We start from the raw sequence: 23,920 nt of genomic DNA, 5'->3' as shown, positions 1-23,920 counted from the left end.
CAGACACTGCTGGGTGACTAGTTTATAGAGAATACATCATGTAAAGGAACTGACAAGATGTCTTTATCAGGGTATAATGACAGACACTGCTGGGTGACTAGTTTATAGAGAATACATCATGTAAAGGAACAGACAAGATGTCTTTATCAGGGTATAATGACAGACACTGCTGGGTGACTAGTTTATAGAGAATACATCATGTAAAGGAACAGACAAGATGTCTTTATCAGGGTATAATGACAGACACTGCTGGGTGACTAGTTTATAGAGAATACATCATGTAAAGGAACAGACAAGCTGTCTTTATCAGGGTATAATGACAGACACTGCTGGGTGACTAGTTTATAGAGAATACATCATGTAAAGGAACAGACAAGCTGTCTTTATCAGGGTATAATGACAGACACTGCTGGGTGACTAGTTTATAGAGAATACATCATGTAAAGGAACAGACAAGATGTCTTTATCAGGGTATAATGACAGACACTGCTGGGTGACTAGTTTATAGAGAATACATCATGTAAAGGAACAGACAAGATGTCTTTATCAGGGTATAATGACAGACACTGCTGGGTGACTAGTTTATAGAGAATACATCATGTAAAGGAACAGACAAGATGTCTTTATCAGGGTATAATGACAGACACTGCTGGGTGACTAGTTTATAGAGAATACATCATGTAAAGGAACAGACAAGATGTCTTTATCAGGGTATAATGACAGACACTGCTGGGTGACTAGTTTATAGAGAATACATCATGTAAAGGAACAGACAAGATGTCTTTATCAGGGTATAATGACAGACACTGCTGGGTGACTAGTTTATAGAGAATACATCATGTAAAGGAACAGACAAGATGTCTTTATCAGGGTATAATGACAGACACTGCTGGGTGACTAGTTTATAGTGTTAAAGGACACACACAGGTGTCTGTAATCATGTCCGGGTGTGGCCTGATATCGTTGGTTAATTCTCATATATTAAAATATCATACAAAAAACATAAATGGATAGCGTACGATCATAGATACAATTTGGCTACATAAGCCTACAAACATTTACAATAGAAAACTCACAATAATCACAAGAATGGCTTCAGATCAAAGTCAACGTTGAGACCGAAGGGAGCAAGGGTCTTTAAATTAAAGATCGTTTTAACAATAAATTATTTTTAACCAGGTCAGTTGACTGAGAACACATTCTCATTTACAGCAACAACCCAGGGAACAGTTACAGGGATGAATGAGCCAATTGTAAACTGGGGATGATTAGGTGACCATGATGGTATGAGGGACAGATTGGGAATTTAGCCTGGACACCAGGGTTAACACCCCTACTCTTACAATAATGCCATGGGATCCTTAGTGACCACAGAGAGTCAGGACACCCATTTAACATCCCATCCAAAAGACAGCACCCTACACTGCCCTGGGATACATTTTTTAGACCAGAGGAAAGAGTGCCTCCCACTGGCCCTCCGACACCACTTCCAGCAGCATCTGGTCTCTCATCCAGGGACTGACCAGGACCAAACCTGCTTAGCTTCAGAAGTAAGCCAGCAGTGGGCTGCAGGGTGGTATGCTGCTGGCTATAATTTAATTCAATTATCGAGGTCACCTCCTCTCCTCGGGAGGGTGACATGTTTGATGCCAATATAACGTAGAGACAAAATCGAGTGGTTTGCTTCCAAAAAGTGGGCCGCAGCTGGGTAAAGTCGAGTTTTTGCACCTAATGATGCTCTGAGATTCGTACTTTTAATTCGCGCTTTGTTTGACCCATATCATTTTTACAAGTTATAAAATAACTGCCTTAGTGGAGCACGTGATAACACCTTTGATTGGGATCTGTTTCCCTGTTTGGGGGTGTTTGAAGGATCTACATTTATAAGTGCCATTGCATTGAGCACAGCCATTACACTTGTAATTTCCATCCAGTAGGGGCGCAAATAGACGTTGTTCAGGAATATCTTGGGGTGGTAAATCAGAGTTGACCAATTGGTCTGTGAGATTTCTGCCCCGCGAGAATACGACCAAGGGTATAGTATTACCGATACTGTCATCGGATTTTAGAATGTGCCAATGTTTGTGAACGATTCCCTTAATTTGTTCAGAGCACTTTGAATAGCGGGTAGTTAGAACGCAAGAATGCTTCTTTTTGCCAGACTGTCCTAAAAAGGTCATGTCTCGCTTTGTTTAGTATTTTTTTCAATGGTAGCAATAATCTGATCATTCTTTGTACCCCCTCTCCTTGAATTTTCTTTGTGTCTCAGCCATATTTCTGTCAAAATATGATAGTTTTTTTGCAAATACTTTTGGACAGAATTGGCTGTAGGGCAAACTATTTTTCAAGGTTAGTGGGTGACAACTATCAGCCTTCAACAAATCGTTACGATCAGTAGGTTTCCTGTAAAGATCAGGACTCTCATTATCTTCACACAAGATCAGAAGATCCAGAAAACTGATTTGACGTCAGATTACATAGTAAATCTCAGATGCTCAGAACAGGAGTTAAGAAAAGCATGGAACGCCTGGAGCAGTTCTGCATCACCCCTCCATAGAACAAAAATATCATCAATATACCGTTTCCAAATAATGATGTTAGGCAAGAAAACATATAACTCAGTGTTACCATCTATAGGTTATATAACAGTGTTACCATCTATAGGTTATATAACAGTGTACCATCTATAGGTTATATAACAGTGTTACCATCTATAGGTTATATAACAGTGTTACCATCTATAGGTTATATAACAGTGTTACCATCTATAGGTTATATAACAGTGTACCATCTATAGGTTATAAAACAGTGTTACCATCTATAGGTTATATAACAGTGTACCATCTATAGGTTATATAACAGTGTTACCATCTATAGGTTATATAACAGTGTACCATCTATAGGTTATATAACGGTGTACCATCTATAAGTTATATAACATTGTTACCATCTATAGGTTATATAACAGTGTTACCATCTATAGGTTATATAACAGTGTTACCATCTATAGGTTATATAACAGTGTACCATCTATAGGTTATATAACAGTGTTACCATCTATAAGTTATATAACATTGTTACCATCTATAGGTTATATAACAGTGTTACCATCTATAGGTTATATAACAGTGTTACCATCTATAGGTTATATAACAGTGTACCATCTATAGGTTATATAACAGTGTTACCATCTATAGGTTATATAACAGTGTTACCATCTATAGGTTATATAACAGTGTACCATCTATAGGTTATATAACAGTGTTACCATCTATAGGTTATATAACGGTGTACCATCTATAGGTTATATAACAGTGTACCATCTATAGGTTATATAACAGTGTTACCATCTATAGGTTATATAACAGTGTACCATCTATAGGTTATATAACAGTGTACCATCTATAGGTTATATAACAGTGTTACCATCTATAGGTTATATAACAGTGTTACCATCTATAGGTTATATAACAGTGTTACCATCTATAGGTTATATAACAGTGTTACCATCTATAGGTTATATAACAGTGTACCATCTATAGGTTATATAACAGTGTACCATCTATAGGTTATATAACAGTGTTACCATCTATAGGTTATATAACATTGTTACCATCTATAGGTTATATAACAGTGTACCATCTATAGGTTATATAACAGTGTACCATCTATAGGTTATATAACAGTGTTACCATCTATAGGTTATATAACAGTGTTACCATGTATAGGTTATATAACAGTGTACCATCTATAGGTTATATAACAGTGTACCATCTATAGGTTATATAACAGTGTTACCATCTATAGGTTATATAACAGTGTTACCATGTATAGGTTATATAACAGTGTTACCATCTATAGGTTATATAACAGTGTTACCATCTATAGGTTATATAACAGTGTACCATCTATAGGTTATATAACAGTGTACCATCTATAGGTTATATAACAGTGTACCATCTATAGGTTATATAACAGTGTACCATCTATAGGTTATATAACAGTGTACCATCTATAGGTTATATAACAGTGTACCATCTATAGGTTATATAACAGTGTTACCATCTATAGGTTATATAACAGTGTTACCATCTATAGGTTATATAACAGTGTTACCATCTATAGGTTATATAACAGTGTTACCATCTATAGGTTATATAACAGTGTTACCATGTATAGGTTATATAACAGTGTTACCATCTATAGGTTATATAACAGTGTTACCATGTATAGGTTATATAACAGTGTACCAAACAGTAGTCAATATAGGATCTTCATCTAGAGTCTGCTTCCTGAGTTCCTCCTTGCTTGCCTGTCACCCTAGACGTGTTATCAATGAAATAACTCCCGGACTCCAAATGATTTGCGACAGAGGTCATTATTTTGCGTTTGTAAAAAGACCTATAACAATAGAGATTGTTTATAAAACACAGCTATAGTGCAGATCTAGGATCAGATTTAACTAACCCCAAATGAACCATTATGAGTCAAGTCGATGGTAATGAGTTGACATGGGACCTGATCCTAGATAAGCAGTCCTACTCTGAGATGCTTTATGAACTCCCTGACCTGAGGCCAGTGCTTAAAGGCAACCAGGAGGCACCTTCCACTTGTTCTGGTTCAGTCAGTTCAGGAAGTCTGTGAAAGGAGAAAACTGAGAAGGACCTCTCTGTCAGCTAACCGATGAATGTTGCACCATACTGTCGCCACACACACACAGCTGTTGGTGGCATGTGTGTTGCAAGTGTGTCGTCTGCTGCACTGAGCAGAAGAAGGGTCATGTGACGGCCTCAGTCACACACACACCATTCAACCGCCCACACTCCTGCATGACCAACACACCACTCCTCCTGTGTAGTCCCTCTACCACAGTAACCATGGGAGTGTTTCCAGGGAGTAAATCGGTTGTGAAGTGTAACCTTTTCACAGTTGATATCCTGGGGCAGCGACTGTCTCCTTGTCATCCAGAGACCAAGAAACATACTGAACGTGTTCTAGTCTTGCTGTGCTGTAGTACATAGTTTACCTGCAAAACTAACACTGAAAAGTCATACAGACCTGCATTAGATCGCTGTGAAAAATCAGACTAACAATATAAAACCCATTTCAGTTCAAAGAAAAGAGTGGTACTATTGATTACAACTTTGTAGAACATTGATTATTTTATTGAATATTGAAAACATTTACACACATCATGGATGATAATGTACAGTCATATATTTCTTGCTATACAATTACCATATGGCAAAGATGGACAGATCAAGACACATAAAAGACGACCCACTGCACAAGCTTCAGAAAGTTACATTATGCAGTACTTCCAGAGGAGTATCTCCAAGAGTCTCCACTGTTTTTGGGTCATTCCACGAAATGAGGGCCTTTTGCATCCCTTTGATATTTTAGGTATAAAATTAGCACCAATATTGAAGTTGAAAAGCCTGTTATATTAAATGAAGTGCCATTTAATATAGACCACATGGAGAATTCAATAAATCTGATTTTATATGAATAGACTTCAGCATTTTGAAATGTCCCTCCGTGCACCCTCTCTGACTTCTAGGAAGATTAACCCCAACATTTCTCCATCATTGTAAAGACCTAGTTATTTTGTGATTAGTGATTCAGTCCCTCATTTTAAGGTCAACCCTGTTACGTGAATTGAACTCTCATTTTAATATGGTGAAAATATTCCTATTTTAAATATTTCTTCCCAAAGAAACATTGAACATCTAGTAGTCAAATCATAGTGTCAAAACAGGTGAGCTGGTTCTACTCTTTATGTCCATTTCCTGGTGTTTTGTGGAGTAAAACTGAGCGGGTCGAGCATAACAAGTCAACCCTGTTACCTTCAGATAGACAGGCTAGAAATGTTTTAACAATTAAAAATGTTTTGGGAAGCTTGCCTCCCCCTGTTGCACATACAGTAGCAAGCTTCCATTCCCCCTGTCACAAGGAGATTCATGGCTGATTTAAGATGAAATCGTCAACCCCGTCACGGTCGACCCCGTCACGGTCAACCCCGTCACGGTCAACCCCGTCACGGTCAACCCCGTCACGGTCAACCCTGTTACAGTATTTGGCACTTACTATAGTAATTTTCTTCTTTATCCTCTTGAGATGGGAAACATATTTTGAATGAAGTTGAACATGTACTGTTTATGACAGAATGTTAAAATTAGGTGAAGTCAAACGTTTTCAAAAAGGCACCGAATTAGTAGAACGACCCTTTCGTTAATGCTTTATCCTGGGTACCAGTCTTTCATTTTTGGCTTGAGAGTTGGCAACGGAGTTGGCAAGAGCACAAACAGATCTGGGAGCAGGCTATAGAAGGAGACAACAGATCTGGGAGCAGGCTATAGAAGGAGACAACAGATCTGGGAGCAGGCTATAGAAGGAGACAACAGATCTGAGACCAGGCTATAGAAGGAACAGCTCTGGGAGCAGGCTATAGAAGGAGACAACAGCTCTGAGAGCAGGCTATAGAAGGAGACAACAGATCTGAGAGCAGGCTATAGAAGGAGACAACAGCTCTGAGAGCAGGCTATAGAAGGAGACAACAGCTCTGGGAGCAGGCTATAGAAGGAGACAACAGATCTGAGACCAGGCTATAGAAGGAGACAACAGATCTGAGAGCAGGCTATAGAAGGAGACAACAGCTCTGGGAGCAGGCTATAGAAGGAGACAACAGATCTGAGACCAGGCTATAGAAGGAGACAACAGCTCTGAGACCAGGCTATAGAAGGAGACAACAGCTCTGGGAGCAGGCTATAGAAGGAGACAACAGATCTGAGAGCAGGCTATAGAAGGAGACAACAGATCTGAGAGCAGGCTATAGAAGGAGACAACAGCTCTGAGAGCAGGCTATAGAAGGAGACAACAGCTCTGGGAGCAGGCTATAGAAGGAGACAACAGATCTGGGAGCAGGCTATAGAAGGAGACAACAGATCTGGGAGCAGGCTATAGAAGGAGACAACAGATCTGGGAGCAGGCTATAGAAGGAGACAACAGATCTGAGAGCAGGCTATAGAAGGAGACAACAGATCTGAGAGCAGGCTATAGAAGGAGACAACAGATCTGGGAGCAGGCTATAGAAGGAGACAACAGATCTGGGAGCAGGCTATAGAAGGAGACAACAGATCTGAGAGCAGGCTATAGAAGGAGACAACAGATCTGAGAGCAGGCTATAGAAGGAGACAACAGCTCTGAGAGCAGGCTATAGAAGGAGACAACAGCTCTGGGAGCAGGCTATAGAAGGAGACAACAGATCTGGGAGCAGGCTATAGAAGGAGACAACAGATCTGGGAGCAGGCTATAGAAGGAGACAACAGATCTGGGACCAGGCTATAGAAGGAGACAACAGATCTGAGAGCAGGCTATAGAAGGAGACAACAGATCTGAGAGCAGGCTATAGAAGGAGACAACAGATCTGAGAGCAGGCTATAGAAGGAGACAACAGATCTGAGAGCAGGCTATAGAAGGAACAGATCTGAGAGCAGGCTATAGAAGGAGACAACAGATCTGAGAGCAGGCTATAGAAGGAACAGCTCTGAGAGCAGGCTATAGAAGGAACAGCTCTGAGAGCAGGCTATAGAAGGAACAGCTCTGAGAGCAGGCTATAGAAGGAACAGCTCTGAGAGCAGGCTATAGATCAGTGGAGGCTGCTGAGGGGAGGACAGCTCATAATAATGGCCAGAACAGAGTAAATTGAATAGTATCAAACACGTGTTTCATTCCATTCCAGCCATTATTATGAGCTGTCCTCCCCTCAGTAGCCTTGATCAGAGAGGACTTCCCCCTCTCTCCCTCTTCTTTCTTTCTCTCTCCCTCTCAACAGGTATATGTCCAGAAGTCTCTCTCTGAGTTCTTGGTGGGCACCCTAAATTCCCCTGTTCCCACCCCCCCTCCTTCCATCCCATGTTCCATCCCTCTTCTCACCCTCCCTCTCTCAACAGGTGCATGTCCAGAAGTCTTTATGAGGGTTCTTCTTGGCTGGCAGTCTGAATGAAGCTGTCCCTGTATAGGAGCCACAATACGACCCAGACACTCCTGTGTTGTTGAGAACCGGGGGAGGGGGTCTGGTCTGTCTCTTCAGCCTGGAGGCCAGGGCCATGAACACATCCTCCACGCTGTGCTGATGCCCCCCTCCTGGTTCTCCTGGTTCTCCTCCCCCTGGGAGGCTTTTAGCAGACGTTTCAAACAGAATCATCCCGTGGGCCGCGGCAAACTTCTGGGCCTGATCCCGTGTCACCTCACCTTCGACCTCGATGGGGCAGGGGTCACAGCTGCAGGTGTCACGGAGGTCGCTCTTGTTGCCCACGAGGAACCTGCAGAGGGGGAGACAGATGGAGAGTTAAAAACGTTACAGGTTACAACCCAAAAGGCAATGTTGGCCACTACAGAGTATTCAAAACAATGTGTTTACTGTGTTGTTATTGTGTGTTGGTTGAGGTGTGTGTAACACAGCTGCCCAATGCTGACACAATACAGCTTTTCTGAATCTGATCCTGGCGATAGAGCTAGTTCCTCTGGGCCATGTGGAAATGATCAAGTGTAAAGGGGGCGATTTAACAAAAAAGGACAAATGGAATTGGGTTTTAATATGACTAACCTGGTTATCTCCTGTCCCAGTGAGTACCGTCAACACTCCTCTATCCAGGTTGTGTGTATATAACTAACCTGGTTATCTCCTGTCCCAGTGAGTACCGTCTACACTCCTCTATCCAGGTTGTGTGTATATAACTAACCTGGTTATCTCCTGTCCCAGTGAGTACCGGCTACACTCCTCTATCCAGGTTGTGTGCATATAACTAACCTGGTTATCTCCTGTCCCAGTGAGTACCGGCTACACTCCTCTATCCAGGTTGTGTGTATATAACTAACCTGGTTATCTCCTGTCCCAGTGAGTACCGTCAACACTCCTCTATCCAGGTTGTGTGTATATAACTAACCTGGTTATCTCCTGTCCCAGTGAGTACCGTCTACACTCCTCTATCCAGGTTGTGTATATAACTAACCTGGTTATCTCCTGTCCCAGTGAGTACCGTCTACACTCCTCTATCCAGGTTGTGTGTATATAACTAACCTGGTTATCTCCTGTCCCAGTGAGTACCGTCTACACTCCTCTATCCAGGTTGTGTGTATATAACTAACCTGGTTACCTCCTGTCCCAGTGAGTACCGTCTACACTCCTCTATCCAGGTTGTGTGTATATAACTAACCTGGTTATCTCCTGTCCCAGTGAGTACCGTCTACACTCCTCTATCCAGGTTGTGTGTATATAACTAACCTGGTTATCTCCTGTCCCAGTGAGTACCGTCTACACTCCTCTATCCAGGTTGTGTGTATATAACTAACCTGGTTATCTCCTGTCCCAGTGAGTACCGTCTACACTCCTCTATCCAGGTTGTGTGTATATAACTAACCTGGTTATCTCCTGTCCCAGTGAGTACCGTCTACACTCCTCTATCCAGGTTGTGTGTATATAACTAACCTGGTTATCTCCTGTCCCAGTGAGTACCGTCTACACTCCTCTATCCAGGTTGTGTGTATATAACTAACCTGGTTATCTCCTGTCCCAGTGAGTCCCGTCTACACTCCTCTATCCAGGTTGTGTATATAACTAACCTGGTTATCTCCTGTCCCAGTGAGTACCGTCTAAACTCCTCTATCCAGGTTGTGTATATAACTAACCTGGTTATCTCCTGTCCCAGTGAGTACCGTCAACACTCCTCTATCCAGGTTGTGTGTATATAACTAACCTGGTTATCTCCTGTCCCAGTGAGTACCGTCTACACTCCTCTATCCAGGTTGTGTGTATATAACTAACCTGGTTATCTCCTGTCCCAGTGAGTACCGTCTACACTCCTCTATCCAGGTTGTGTGTATATAACTGACCTGGTTATCTCCTGTCCCAGTGAGTACCGTCTACACTCCTCTATCCAGGTTGTGTGTATATAACTGACCTGGTTATCTCCTGTCCCAGTGAGTACCGGCTACACTCCTCTATCCAGGTTGTGTGTATATAACTAACCTGGTTATCTCCTGTCCCAGTGAGTACCGTCTACACTCCTCTATCCAGGTTGTGTGTATATAACTAACCTGGTTATCTCCTGTCCCAGTGAGTACCGGCTACACTCCTCTATCCAGGTTGTGTGCATATAACTAACCTGGTTATCTCCTGTCCCAGTGAGTACCGTCTACACTCCTCTATCCAGGTTGTGTGTATATAACTAACCTGGTTATCTCCTGTCCCAGTGAGTACCGTCTACACTCCTCTATCCAGGTTGTGTGTATATAACTAACCTGGTTATCTCCTGTCCCAGTGAGTACCGGCTACACTCCTCTATCCAGGCTGTGTGTATATAACTAACCTGGTTATCTCCTGTCCCAGTGAGTACCGTCTACACTCCTCTATCCAGGTTGTGTGTATATAACTAACCTGGTTATCTCCTGTCCCAGTGAGTACCGTCTACACTCCTCTATCCAGGTTGTGTGTATATAACTAACCTGGTTATCTCCTGTCCCAGTGAGTACCGTCTACACTCCTCTATCCAGGTTGTGTGTATATAACTAACCTGGTTATCTCCTGTCCCAGTGAGTACCGTCTACACTCCTCTATCCAGGTTGTGTGTATATAACTAACCTGGTTACCTCCTGTCCCAGTGAGTACCGTCTACACTCCTCTATCCAGGTTGTGTGTATATAACTAACCTGGTTATCTCCTGTCCCAGTGAGTACCGTCTACACTCCTCTATCCAGGCTGTGTGTATATAACTAACCTGGTTACCTCCTGTCCCAGTGAGTACCGTCTACACTCCTCTATCCAGGCTGGCAGGCCTCTGAAGCTGTCTGGTCTGGAGACGTCATAAATGAAGAGAACAGCATTAACGTTCCGATAGTACTGCTGGACCATAGACTTCCTGAAACGCTCCTGGCCCGCCGTGTCCCATAGCTGGAGCTGGAGGGAGAGAGATGGTTGGGGGGTTGAAACTATTCTACATGTGAGAGAAGGGGTTTTAGAGAGAGATGGAGAAAGAGGGGGAAGCAGACAGAGGGAGTGGGAGGCCTTTTCTCAATTAGATTTGCTCACCTCCTGCGTCCTCTCTCCTCCATCCTCTCTGTCCTCCTTTAAAAAAGGTCAAGTTAAACCAGGAGAGGCGGTGAGGAGAGGGAAAGTGGAAGAAAATTAGCTTGTATGAAATGAGACTTCTCCAATCGCGCGTCATTAGGCTAATGAGGTTTAGAGGGTGGAATCCCAAAATAAATGTATAAAGTGATAAAAACTAATTTTGATAGTTGGACAAGATATTTTATAGATAAAATGATAAGTAGCATAAATGTTTGCATGCATTTCTCCTTTGAGAAAAACAATAGCTGATTTAAAGGGGGCGTGGCAGATTTCAAGAGAGAGAGAGGGGGCGGGGAGAGAGAGAGAGGGCGGGGGGAGAGAGAGGGGGCGGGGGGAGAGAGAGGGGGCGGGGGGAGAGAGAGGGGGCGGGGAGAGAGAGAGGGGCGGGGGGAGAGAGAGGGCGGCTGTATAAACTCTCTCACATTACAGTTAGTCAGCAGATGATGTTATCCTACTTCATCAATATATCGACTCAGCAGATAGAAGACCAACGTCAATATAACGATTTCTCGTCACTTCTCTCATGATATGTGCATCCAATCAGAAGGTCAACCCTGTCTTACAGTAACCTCGAGTCTCTAAAGGCCTCTACCTATGATGTAAACGGAGCGCAGTTTGCATCGACTTCTACATACTTTTGTCCTGCTGCATTTTTGAAACGGACCTATACGATGCTCTGTCACTCCGTTTCCGTAGACTGTCTAAAGGCAGTGGAATGTTTGGCTGTGATTAAATACATGGAGGACTTTTGGCCCCTAAACGAGATATGTGTTTTGAAGCAGTCTGAGGTAGGTCAGAGAGAGAAACACAGAATACACGAATGCCAAAAGGCAGAAATACATTATGTAAAATACTTGCAGGTGAGTAATGCTTGATTTAATTTGTCCTTGCACAATGGAACCAATTGGATAGTCCCAAAAGTGAAAACAGTATACCATGCAGGCAACCTAAGGCATCTCAAGTATTTGTAATATTTTAAATAAGTATTCTGCCCATGTCTGGCCTCCTCTATCTTTCTTTAACCCAGATGCAAAACAATGTTTTGTTCATCACCATGACATGCTTCCTCTATCATGTGGTCTGCCCTGCTCTGATAAAGAGAACAAAGGTTTCCCAATATCCCCTTTCATGTCTGTGTTTCCGTAAACACACACAAATCACATTGTTTAGCCCATCACTGATGTTACAATACTTTTCACAACATTAAATTAACCTACTAATGTTATGTGTTGTGTGCTGAGGTGAAAGGTTATTTATTTAACTAGGTAAGTCAGTTATGAACAAATTCTTATTTACAATGACGGCCTGCACCGGCCAAACCCGGACGACGCTGGGCCAATTGTGCGCGTCCATATGGGACTCCCAATCACATCCGGTTGTGATACAGCCTTTGTCATATGTGTCATAAAGATATAAAAGCATTGAAAATGTAGTTTGTTCTGTTGTATGTATGTATGTATGTGTAACAGTATATCTTCCGTCCCTCTCCCCACCCCAACCTGGGCTTGAACCAGGGACCCTCTGCACACATCAACAACTGACACCCCACGAAGCATCGTTACCCATCGCTCCACAAAAGCCACAGCCGTTACAGAGCAAGGGGAAAAACTACTTCAGGTCTCACAGCGAGTGACGTCACCCGATAGAAACGATATTAGCGCGCACCACCACTAACTAACTAGCCATTTCACATCGGTTACACATGTAACTCTGAAACACACTAGTTTCAAGTTAAAAAAAAACGTCCATTGTATTGAACCAAACAGTGACTGTTGATCCAAGAGGCCAAACAAACAGTACTGTGGCAGTCCTTTCAACTGAGCCTTTAATGACACTTGGATATCCTACACTGGTTTAGGTCAAAAACGGACCGTTTACATAGATTACATTTTGTTTCACCACACAGTAGTCATGTTAGTTAGTCCTGTACAAATACAACTATATTTCAAAGGCATTTAAGACTGATAGACCAGAGATAGCACCACAGACTGCTGTTCATGCGCAATAGTAGGCGCAGATTCAGCTGCAAACACAAAGGTTTAACGAGTAACGCTTACAAAGTGCAAATATCTATAGAAAAAAAAATTGTCTCAAAGAAATCAACAACCCCTTCTCAAAATGCGTGAACATAAAAATGATGAGGCACATTTTCTTTACGCAGTGATTCTCTGGTGCATTAAATTGTGTAATGCACCAATTAATTACGACCCAACTCGTTCATAACATTTGCAAATAACGGTTTAAACTTTATACTTCTCTTACCTTGATTTTCTCGCCTTCGACCTCGACCAATCTCTCACGGAAATCGACACCGATGGTGGCTTCGGTTCGGTCGAGGAACTCACCGGCACAGAACCGGTAGGTGAGACAAGTTTTACCGACACCGGAGTCTCCGATCACGATGATCTTGAAGATCCGACACCGCGCGGAGGGCGAAGACACACTGGTGAAAGAGTTTGAGAACTCCAGGGATGATTCCATATCGCGTAAAAACTCTAATTAAAGAGTGATATCTAGGCTTCTCCAACTACTCCCAACAAGACAATATGTTATGTCGATGTCTTTGACGTTATATAAAAGTGGCAAAGTTAATGGCAACTCGCCGACTGGGCTATAAACTCTCCCTGGTTGTCATTGTCTGTGGAAGGAGCGGAGAGTTTAGAAACTCCCCTGATGCTAATTGTGCAACTTGTTGGCCGGTGGCCACGTATGACAGCACGGTAATAAAGCTCGCGAGAGGACGGGAGGAATCTATTTACTGTCGACGGAACGCCAGGGGGTTTCTAGGAAGTTCCACGCTTAATGAACGGCTCCTCTGTACAGGACAAGATTGTCTAGTAATTCCTCGTTTTTGTGTCTCTAGACTTCTATAACCATAGATAGACTCAATATGTCATCAATATTGTCTCTTACCACTCTGGAACACTGACATTAGGAGGCATAAAGGGACCACAGCTGAGGACGACAGTAACTGACTGACAGACTAACATGTACATCAAATGAATGTCTTTTTATTTTTATTTTTTTATTCAAATACAGGTCAATAATTTACATTCTTACATTATACAAAACAGAACGCAGGTATTAATGAGAAAATACTGGAGCAAAAAAATTTCTAAAAAAATAAACAATTCTAGTACAATTGTAATCCCTCTGAAAAAATCTTATTGTAATGATTTAGGAAAATGTTATTCTTGTTGTTGTTCACTAGGGTTAATGTTTTAATAAAATAGTTAAATTCAATAAAAAAAAATAGTAATATTGGAATTTTTGTTTGTGTATGAAGAATTTGGCAACAAGAATATAAAAATTCACAATCATTTCAGTGGTCTTGTTATCATTGCAAGAGTAACATATTATATCTTTCATGTCAAAAACATGGGTCGTGTTCATAATGGTAAATAAGTATTTTGCAAGGTTTTCCCAAAATTCTGACACAAATTTATATTCAAAGAACGAGACAGATTCTCCCCTTTTTCACAGAAAACGCAGATATCATCAATAGCCACAAATGTGGATATCATAGAATTACATGGATATATCTTATGTAGAATGTTGAAGTGCACTTCCTTAACTTAGTTTGGTATACAATCTTTGTTAGGCCTTAACCATGCATTTTCCCAGACAATGTCAGGAATAAGCATGTTCCAGAAACATTTTCCTCTTGGTGTAAGTTGGTTTTGTGAATGGAGAATTTGTGTTATATATTTATTACAACAAGATTTCTCAAGTAAGCCCACGCCTTCCCTGTCGTACACTTCTGTTGATACTGAATATTTTGGAAGTATTAAGGTTTAATAGCACAGAACTATTTATATCTTTGTAAAACATGCGAATTACTTTGATAAAATTTTCACCAAATCCAAAAAGTTTAAGAGACCTAAAGAGAAATTGATGTTCAATTGTGTCAAAGGCTTTACAGAACAACCGCATCTGAGTCAATAGCATCTGAATAATCTATAAGGTCCAAGACTAAAGGAATGTTAGAGCTGATGTGACGGCCCTTCATGAATCCTGTTTGAGTCTCATTTATAATGGTATCTATTCATTTCTTTAATCTTTTGCCATAAACCAGAGCAATCAATTTGTAATCAATATTTAATAAAGTAATTTAATTGGTCTCCAATTGTCAATGAGAGAAGGGTCTTTATTGGGCTTCGGAATCAGTGAAACAAGGCCCTGTTTCATAGTGGAGACCATTTCACCATTTTTAATGCAATCTGAAACATATTAAAAATAGGGTCTTCTAGTAACTCCCCAAACTGTCTATAGAAGTCAACTGATAGGCCATCAGGGCCAGGAGATTTCCCTTTTTTTCATTGAATTCAGAGCCTCTCTAATTTCTTCAATTGACACAGGTGAATCACAAACTGATTGGAAATCATCCTCAATTACAGGGACATAATTCTGAATGTGGCAAATGTAGCTTTCACAACCATCTTCCTGAAATTGAGAGCTGTAAAGGTTTTCATAAAAGGAATTGACAAATGATAATATTGTAATGGGATCTTTGCATAAAACATCATTAATTTTGAGTGCAGTTATAGATTTTCTTTTGTAGTTTCTCTTTTCAAGTGCAAAAAAGTAACTATTGTTTTTTCCCCTCTTCAATCCATTTTGCTCTTGACCTTACAAAGGCACCCTTTGACCCGTGTAAAGCTGTTCTAATTCTAGTTGTAAAGACTTAAATACAGACTCTTCTTCTTTCTAATTCTAGTTGTAAAGACTTAAATACAGACTCTTCTTCTTTCTAATTCTAGTTGTAAAGACTTAAATACAGACTCTTCTTCTTTCTAATTCTAGTTGTAAAGACTTAAATACAGACTCTTCTTCTTTCTAATTCTAGTTGTAAAGACTTAAATACAGACTCTTCTTCTTTCTAATTCTAGTTGTAAAGACTTAAATACAGACTCTTCTTCTTTCTAACTCTAGTTGTAAAGACTTAAATACAGACTCTTCTTCTTTCTAATTCTAGTTGTAAAGACTTAAATACAGACTCTTCTTCTTTCTAATTCTAGTTGTAAAGACTTAAATACAGATTCTTCTTCTTTCTAATTCTAGTTGTAAAGACTTAAATACAGACTCTTCTTCTTTCTAATTCTAGTTGTAAAGACTTAAATACAGACTCTTCTTCTTTCTAATTCTAGTTGTAAAGACTTAAATACAGACTCTTCTTCTTTCTAATTGTAGTTGTAAAGACTTAAATACAGACTCTTCTTCTTTCTAATTGTAGTTGTAAAGACTTAAATACAGACTCTTCTTCTTTCTAATTCTAGTTGTAAAGACTTAAATACAGACTCTTCTTCTTCAGATAGATTCTCTTTCTTTAGAAAACTGTCAACCTTGCTCATCAACTCCTTTTCTCTAAGGTTCTTTAAGTGCATCAGCTCTTTGGCACGTTTAATGGCTACCACTCTGACTTTATATTTGAAAAATTCACATCTACTTTCATGACCCAAGTCTTTCCTTGCAAAAATATCTCTAGGTAATGATTTGATGTTTTCAGTGAGAGTAGTATCTTTAAGTTGTGATGGTGTCATGCATCTGACTGTTGTATATTCAGTGTGTCAATGATTGATTGCATCTGTCCCTATGTAATTAGAGTATATATTCTATTTTATATTGGTCTAACACTCCCCTCTGTATGTATCTGGACAGTGCATTCATTAGTAACGGTGAAACAGCTACGTACCAAAATACCCTCAAATACCAGTGATATCCCCCGACGTTAATGAATTAGCAAATCCAATCAGTTTTCTACATTGATTCAATGTCATCACGTAGATTGTTTTGGGTTGAAATGACATGGAAACAATGTTGATTCAACCAGTTTTTGCCCAGTCATCTGAATTTCTTTTCATTATTGACTTTTCACCAGTGATGTCATCATAGCCAGTAACCTTTTCCACTCTTCCACTCTTGGTCCGGCTCAGCTTGACCTCTGACCTATTTAAATGAACAATCATGAAAACATCCACTTCCTATGAACAGACACATTCTAATATATTTAATTAGATATGATATAATCTCATCTGCAAAGAGAGGTTCACCTTTCCATGGAAGGGGAATGTGTTTACACATGGGTGTTGTTGCACCATACCAACGATAAGCCTGTCTTCCCCATCACATCATGAAAGGTCATGTTGATGTTCATTTAACCTCTGTCTCTCTCTTCCTCTGACTCCTCCCTTTCTCCTTTGTTTCTCTCTATCTCTCTGTCTCTTTCTCTCTCTTTCTCCTCTGTCTCTCTCTTCCTCTGACTCCTCCCTTTCTCCTTTGTTTCTCACTATCTCTCTGTCTCTTTCTCTCTCTTTCTCCTCTGTCTCTCTCTTCCTCTGACTCCTCCCTTTCTCCTTTGTCTCTCTCTATCTCTCTGTCTCTTTCTCTCTCTTTCTCCTCTGTCTCTCTCTTTCTCCTCAGATCTCCAGGCTCAAAGCGTCAGTCCACCAGGTAGGTAGAGTATAAATCTACAGTGATTATAGCAGTTCAATATTAGTCAACTTTATTGTCCCACATGGAGAAATTCATGTGTCCATACAAACCATTCTAAACCCCAATAACAAGTAGTGTTTTATGGAACTACTAATACTTGTCAACCACAAAGCACTACTGCTGTTAGAATAACAGAATCACTGTCATCATCTGTCCTCACCACTGTGTTTTCCTCTCTGCTGTTTACAGCTGAACACTCAGTCAGACTGGTGGATGGGACCACTTCCTGTTCTGGGACAGTGGAAGTCTTCTACAGAGGAGAGTGGTCAGGTCTATGTTCTAGGTGGTGGGGCATGATGAGAGAGGTTAAGGTTGTGTGTAGAGAGATGGACTGTGGGAATGTTGTAGCTGAATCTAGAGTTCTGATTGAGGAGGGAAGAGGAGGAATCAGACTGACTGGCTGTAGGGGAGATGAGTCTTCTGTTACAGTGTGACATCATAGAAGGAAGACCTGGTTACTGTGATGGTGGATATTATCATCATGTGACCTGTTCAGATAAGAGACTGGTAATATTGAGAGATTCATTTGAACATTACATTGGCATGTATCATGTTTTCAGTTTATTACTAGAAGGTAGTTGAAGAGGTTTTTCTCAGTGTCCTTTATTGTTCCAGAAAGCCTGTGTTGTGTAGTCAACTACCTTACTATACACACGACTAACACAAGATATGATTTAAAGGGCTGTGTCATCATGTAGATTGTGTTAAAGGGAATTTTCTCAAATGTTCAACTTCATATTCATCATCTCCAGCAACATCAACATATGTGATAATGGCGCGTTTCTATATTTAGTCGTAAACAAGATTGAATATAAGCGTTTCCAATGACATCATCAACCAATTAGTAGAACATTAATACGTGATTAGTAGGCAATGCCTACACGTAATTGGTTAAAAATCATACGATGCACACTGATGATGTCATTGGAAACACTTATCTTCCTCTGTCTTGTTTACTACTAAACATAGAAACACACCATTATCACATATGTTGATGTTGCTGGAGATGATGAATATGAAGTTGAAAACATGTGAAATTTGTCTTCAACTATCTTTCCTGTTTAATTACAGCTCTCTCTCCAACCCATGGTGTTTAATTACAGCTCTCTCTCCAACCCATGGTGTTTAATTACAGCTCTCTCTCCAACCCACGGTGTTTAATTACAGCTCTCTCTCCAACCCACGGTGTTTAATTACAGCTCTCTCTCCAACCCACGGTGTTTAATTACAGCTCTCTCTCCAACCCACGGTGTTTAATTACAGCTCTCTCTCCAACCCACGGTGTTTAATTACAGCTCTCTCTCCAACCCATGGTGTTTAATTACAGCTCTCTCTCCAAACCATGGTGTTTAATTACAGCTCTCTCTCCAACCCATGGTGTTTAATTACAGCTCTCTCTCCAACCCATGGTGTTTAATTACAGCTCTCTCTCCAACCCATGGTGTTTAATTACAGCTCTCTCTCCAACCCATGGTGTTTAATTACAGCTCTCTCTCCAACCCATGGTGTTTAATTACAGCTCTCTCTCCAACCCATGGTGTTTAATTACAGCTCTCTCTCCAACCCATGGTGTTTAATTACAGCTCTCTCTCCAACCCATGGTGTTTAATTACAGCTCTCTCTCCAACCCATGGTGTTTAATTACAGCTCTCTCTCCAACCCACGGTGTTTAATTACAGCTCTCTCTCCAACCCACGGTGTTTAATTACAGCTCTCTCTCCAACCCACGGTGTTTAATTACAGCTCTCTCTCCAACCCATGGTGTTTAATTACAGCTCTCTCTCCAACCCACGGTGTTTAATTACAGCTCTCTCTCCAACCCATGGTGTTTAATTACAGCTCTCTCTCCAACCCATGGTGTTTAATTACAGCTCTCTCTCCAACCCATGGTGTTTAATTACAGCTCTCTCTCCAACCCATGGTGTTTAATTACAGCTCTCTCTCCAACCCACGGTGTTTAATTACAGCTCTCTCTCCAACCCACGGTGTTTAATTACAGCTCTCTCTCCAACCCACGGTGTTTAATTACAGCTCTCTCTCCAACCCACGGTGTTTAATTACAGCTCTCTCTCAAACCCACGGTGTTTAATTACAGCTCTCTCTCCAACCCACGGTGTTTAATTACAGCTCTCTCTCCAACCCACGGTGTTTAATTACAGCTCTCTCTCCAACCCACGGTGTTTAATTACAGCTCTCTCTCCAACCCACGGTGTTTAATTACAGCTCTCTCTCCAACCCATGGTGTTTAATTACAGCTCTCTCTCCAACCCACGGTGTTTAATTACAGCTCTCTCTCCAACCCATGGTGTTTAATTACAGCTCTCTCTCCAACCCACGGTGTTTAATTACAGCTCTCTCTCCAACCCACGGTGTTTAATTACAGCTCTCTCTCCAACCCACGGTGTTTAATTACAGCTCTCTCTCCAACCCACGGTGTTTAATTACAGCTCTCTCTCCAACCCATGGTGTTTAATTACAGCTCTCTCTCCAACCCACGGTGTTTAATTACAGCTCTCTCTCCAACCCATGGTGTTTAATTACAGCTCTCTCTCCAACCCACGGTGTTTAATTACAGCTCTCTCTCCAACCCATGGTGTTTAATTACAGCTCTCTCTCCAACCCATGGTGTTTAATTACAGCTCTCTCTCCAACCCATACTCCAGCTACTCAGAATGACTACAACTATGTTAAGACATGGAACCCAGCTACCCCATCGACCCCCACCTCTGTTAAACCCAGCGTGGCTACTTCCACCCAGGATCCCAGCAGTAGTCTGACCAGCCAGGTTTCAGACACCTCAGCCAGACTCCAAGAGAGTGACATCACCTCTGATCCTACCATCAACACGTCAAGGTTACCTACCACACCAACACAATCAACACCATCACAGGGTGACTATATACCACACCTACCACACCAACACAATCAACACCATCACAGGGTGACTATATACCCCACCTACCACACCAACCCAATCAACACTATCACAGGGTGACTATATACCCACCTACCACACCAACCCAATCAACACCATCACAGGGTGACTATATACCCCACCTACCACACCAACCCAATCAACACCATCACAGGGTGACTATATACCCCACCTACCACACCAACCCAATCAACACCATCACAGGGTGACTATATACCCCACCTACCACACCAACCCAATCAACACCATCACAGGGTGACTATATACCCACCTACCACACCAACCCAATCAACACCATCACAGGGTGACTATATACCCCACCTACCACACCAACCCAATCAACACTATCACAGGGTGACTATATACCCCACCTACCACACCAACCCAATCAACACTATCACAGGGTGACTATATACCCCACCTACCACACCAACCCAATCAACACCATCACAGGGTGACTATATACCCCACCTACCACACCAACCCAATCAACACCATCACAGGGTGACTATTAACCCCACCTACCACACCAACCCAATCAACACTATCACAGGGTGACTATATACCCACCTACCACACCAACCCAATCAACACCATCACAGGGTGACTATATACCCCACCTACCACACCAACCCAATCAACACCATCACAGGGTGACTATATACCCCACCTACCACACCAACCCAATCAACACCATCACAGGGTGACTATATACCCCACCTACCACACCAACCCAATCAACACTATCACAGGGTGACTATATACCCCACCTACCACACCAACCCAATCAACACCATCACAGGGTGACTATATACCCCACCTACCACACCAACCCAATCAACACCATCACAGGGTGACTATATACCCACCTACCACACCAACCCAATCAACACCATCACAGGGTGACTATATACCCCACCTACCACACCAACCCAATCAACACCATCACAGGGTGACTATATACCCACCTACCACACCAACCCAATCAACACCATCACAGGGTGACTATATACCCCACCTACCACACCAACCCAATCAACACCATCACAGGGTGACTATATACCCCACCTACCACACCAACCCAATCAACACTATCACAGGGTGACTATATACCCCACCTACCACACCAACCCAATCAACACTATCACAGGGTGACTATATACCCCACCTACCACACCAACCCAATCAACACCATCACAGGGTGACTATATACCCACCTACCACACCAACCCAATCAACACCATCACAGGGTGACTATATACCCCACGTACCGGTTCAACAGGAGTCCCTACATCAAATACAAGTTAAATATCCCAGAATGCTTTTGTATTTGAGTGTTATCTCAGTGAACGTCTCTACTCACTACCACTGTCACATGTCATGTTATTGTCATATCTAAATGAGGAAAGTAGTTGAGGAGCTACGTTTTCTTTTTCTCTCCTCTTGTTCCAGATGTCCTGCTTAAGCCTGATATCAACATATGTTGTCTCAGTGACTGTAGGCCCACTACTCATGTTGCCCTGTGAGGGAGGGTGGCTAGCACTGTTACATGCTGATGTTATTGTCATATCTATAGGAAACTAGTTGAAGAGGTTTTTATTGTTCTCTTTTATTGTTACAGATCTCCTGGTCCAGCCTGATATCTCCCTGACTGACTCAATGGGAGGGGTCTCCAGGGGCCACCAGGGGCCCGAGGTGTTCAGGGACTACAGCTTCACCATCACCTGCTCCACTCAGCCACAGTACCCAGGAGGCTCCTTCCTCCTCACGTTCACCGGCTCCAACAGAACCCAGACCCAGCCAGCTGTCAATCACTCTGCTGCCTTCCTCTTCCCTGCTGCAGATGACTCCCACCAAGGGAACTACAGATGTGTTTATGAGAATTATGTTTTCTCTCATAACTTCTCTTCTGAGAGTGAGCTCCTCTCCCTCACCATCACAGGTAACTGAACATGAACCAGACTTATAACTTTGTCATTGACAGATTTTCCACAGATCTATGTGATGATGATCAGTCCCCTCATCAAAGGTGTTTCTGTTTGCAGCCTCTCCTCTGCCAGCCTTCATCATCAGACACGTTGTAGTGCTGCTGATCCTACTGACAGCCATCACCACCTCCTACCTGTACTACAAGGTAAAGACATTTACTCAGACGTTACAAGTCATTTAAACTAGAGGGAGAGGGTGAGGGGGAGAGGGAGGGAGGTAGAGAGAATGGAGATACTAGAGAGTAAATGTCTGACTGTTGGTGCTGTGTCTCTCTAGCCCACCAGGAGGCAGAAGAGAGTGAACAGGGTGAGCAGCATGGATCTTTATGTCAATGCCATGGAGATGGTCTCTCTGAGCTCCAGAGCTGAAGCTGGACCGGGAGAGGAGAGAGCAGCCCAGGGGACGGAGTAGGAGTAGAATGAAGCTGACCCTACATGCTGATCTTAGGTCAGTTTTGTGTTTTAAATGGATGGTCAGCAGTGGACTGGTGTTTAAAATGTGGTGACAAACCTGAAGTGGTTCTAATTTTAATAACAAGTTCAGAATTAGTTTCTCTTTCTAGAGCCTTGGAAGAAATCTAAAAGGAGTGACTGCAACCACCATTATTCCTTTTAGTTTGATTTTTACCACCAGAGAAACATGGGGTTCTGGGTAACATGGGGTTCTGGGTAACATGGGGTTTGGGTAACATGGGGTTCTGGGTAACATGGGGTTCTGGTAACATGGGGTTCTGGGTAACATGAGGTTTTGGTAACATGGGGTTTTGGTAATATGGGGTTTTGGTAACATGGGGTTTGGGTAACATGGGGTTTGGGTAACATGGGGTTTGGGTAACATGGGGTTTTTGTATCATGGGGTTTGGGTAACATGGGGGTTTGGGTAACATGGGGTTTTGGGTAACATGGGGTTTTGGGTAACATGGGGTTTTTGTATCATGGGGTTTGGGTAACATGGGGGTTTGGGTAACATGGGGTTTTGGGTAACATGGGGTTTGGGTAACATGGGGTTTGGGTAACATGGGGTTTTTGTATCATGGGGTTTGGGTAACATGGGGGTTTGGGTAACATGGGGGTTTGGGTAACATGGGGGTTTGGGTAACATGGGTTTTGGGTAACATGGGGTTTTGGGTAACATGGGGTTTTGGGTAACATGGGGTTTTGGTTCATTGAAGAAACTATCTCAATTAGGTCTGTTTTGCATTCCATCAGTGGAGGCTGGAGGGAGGAGCCCTCAGAAAACTGTCTCATTGTAATGGAGTAGGTGGAACGGAGTCAAACATTTGATCTGTTTGATACCGTTCCATTCATTCCCTTCCAGCCAATACAATGAGCCAGTCCTCCTGTAGCTCCTCCCACCAGCCTCCACTGCATTCTATA

General features: G+C 42.1%; 1 protein-coding gene and 1 long non-coding RNA gene across 2 annotated transcripts; one reads left to right on the top strand and one right to left on the bottom strand.

The window, feature by feature from the left end:
• Positions 1 to 5,136: 5,136 nt before the first annotated feature.
• Positions 5,137 to 13,794, bottom strand: LOC123724058 (ras-related protein Rab-33B). The gene is made up of 3 exons (XM_082974053.1): positions 13,391 to 13,794; positions 10,779 to 10,957; positions 5,137 to 8,324 (listed from the first exon to the last, which is right to left on the bottom strand). Exons 1-3 carry the CDS (start codon positions 13,607 to 13,609, stop codon positions 7,946 to 7,948), a joined length of 777 nt encoding a protein of 258 aa, XP_082830179.1. The 5' UTR covers positions 13,610 to 13,794; the 3' UTR covers positions 5,137 to 7,945.
• LOC145878598 (uncharacterized) lies at positions 11,522 to 22,454 on the top strand. The gene is made up of 4 exons (XR_014392073.1): positions 11,522 to 11,916; positions 17,549 to 18,127; positions 20,284 to 20,473; positions 22,177 to 22,454. It is a non-coding gene; the product is annotated as an uncharacterized LOC145878598 (long non-coding RNA).
• Positions 22,455 to 23,920: the final 1,466 nt, after the last annotated feature.

Source organism: Salmo salar, chromosome 04 (genome assembly GCF_965601325.2).
Source record: "Salmo salar chromosome 04, fSalSal1, whole genome shotgun sequence".
NCBI lineage: Eukaryota > Metazoa > Chordata > Actinopteri > Salmoniformes > Salmonidae > Salmo > Salmo salar.
This window is presented reverse-complemented; position numbering and strand designations above follow the sequence as displayed.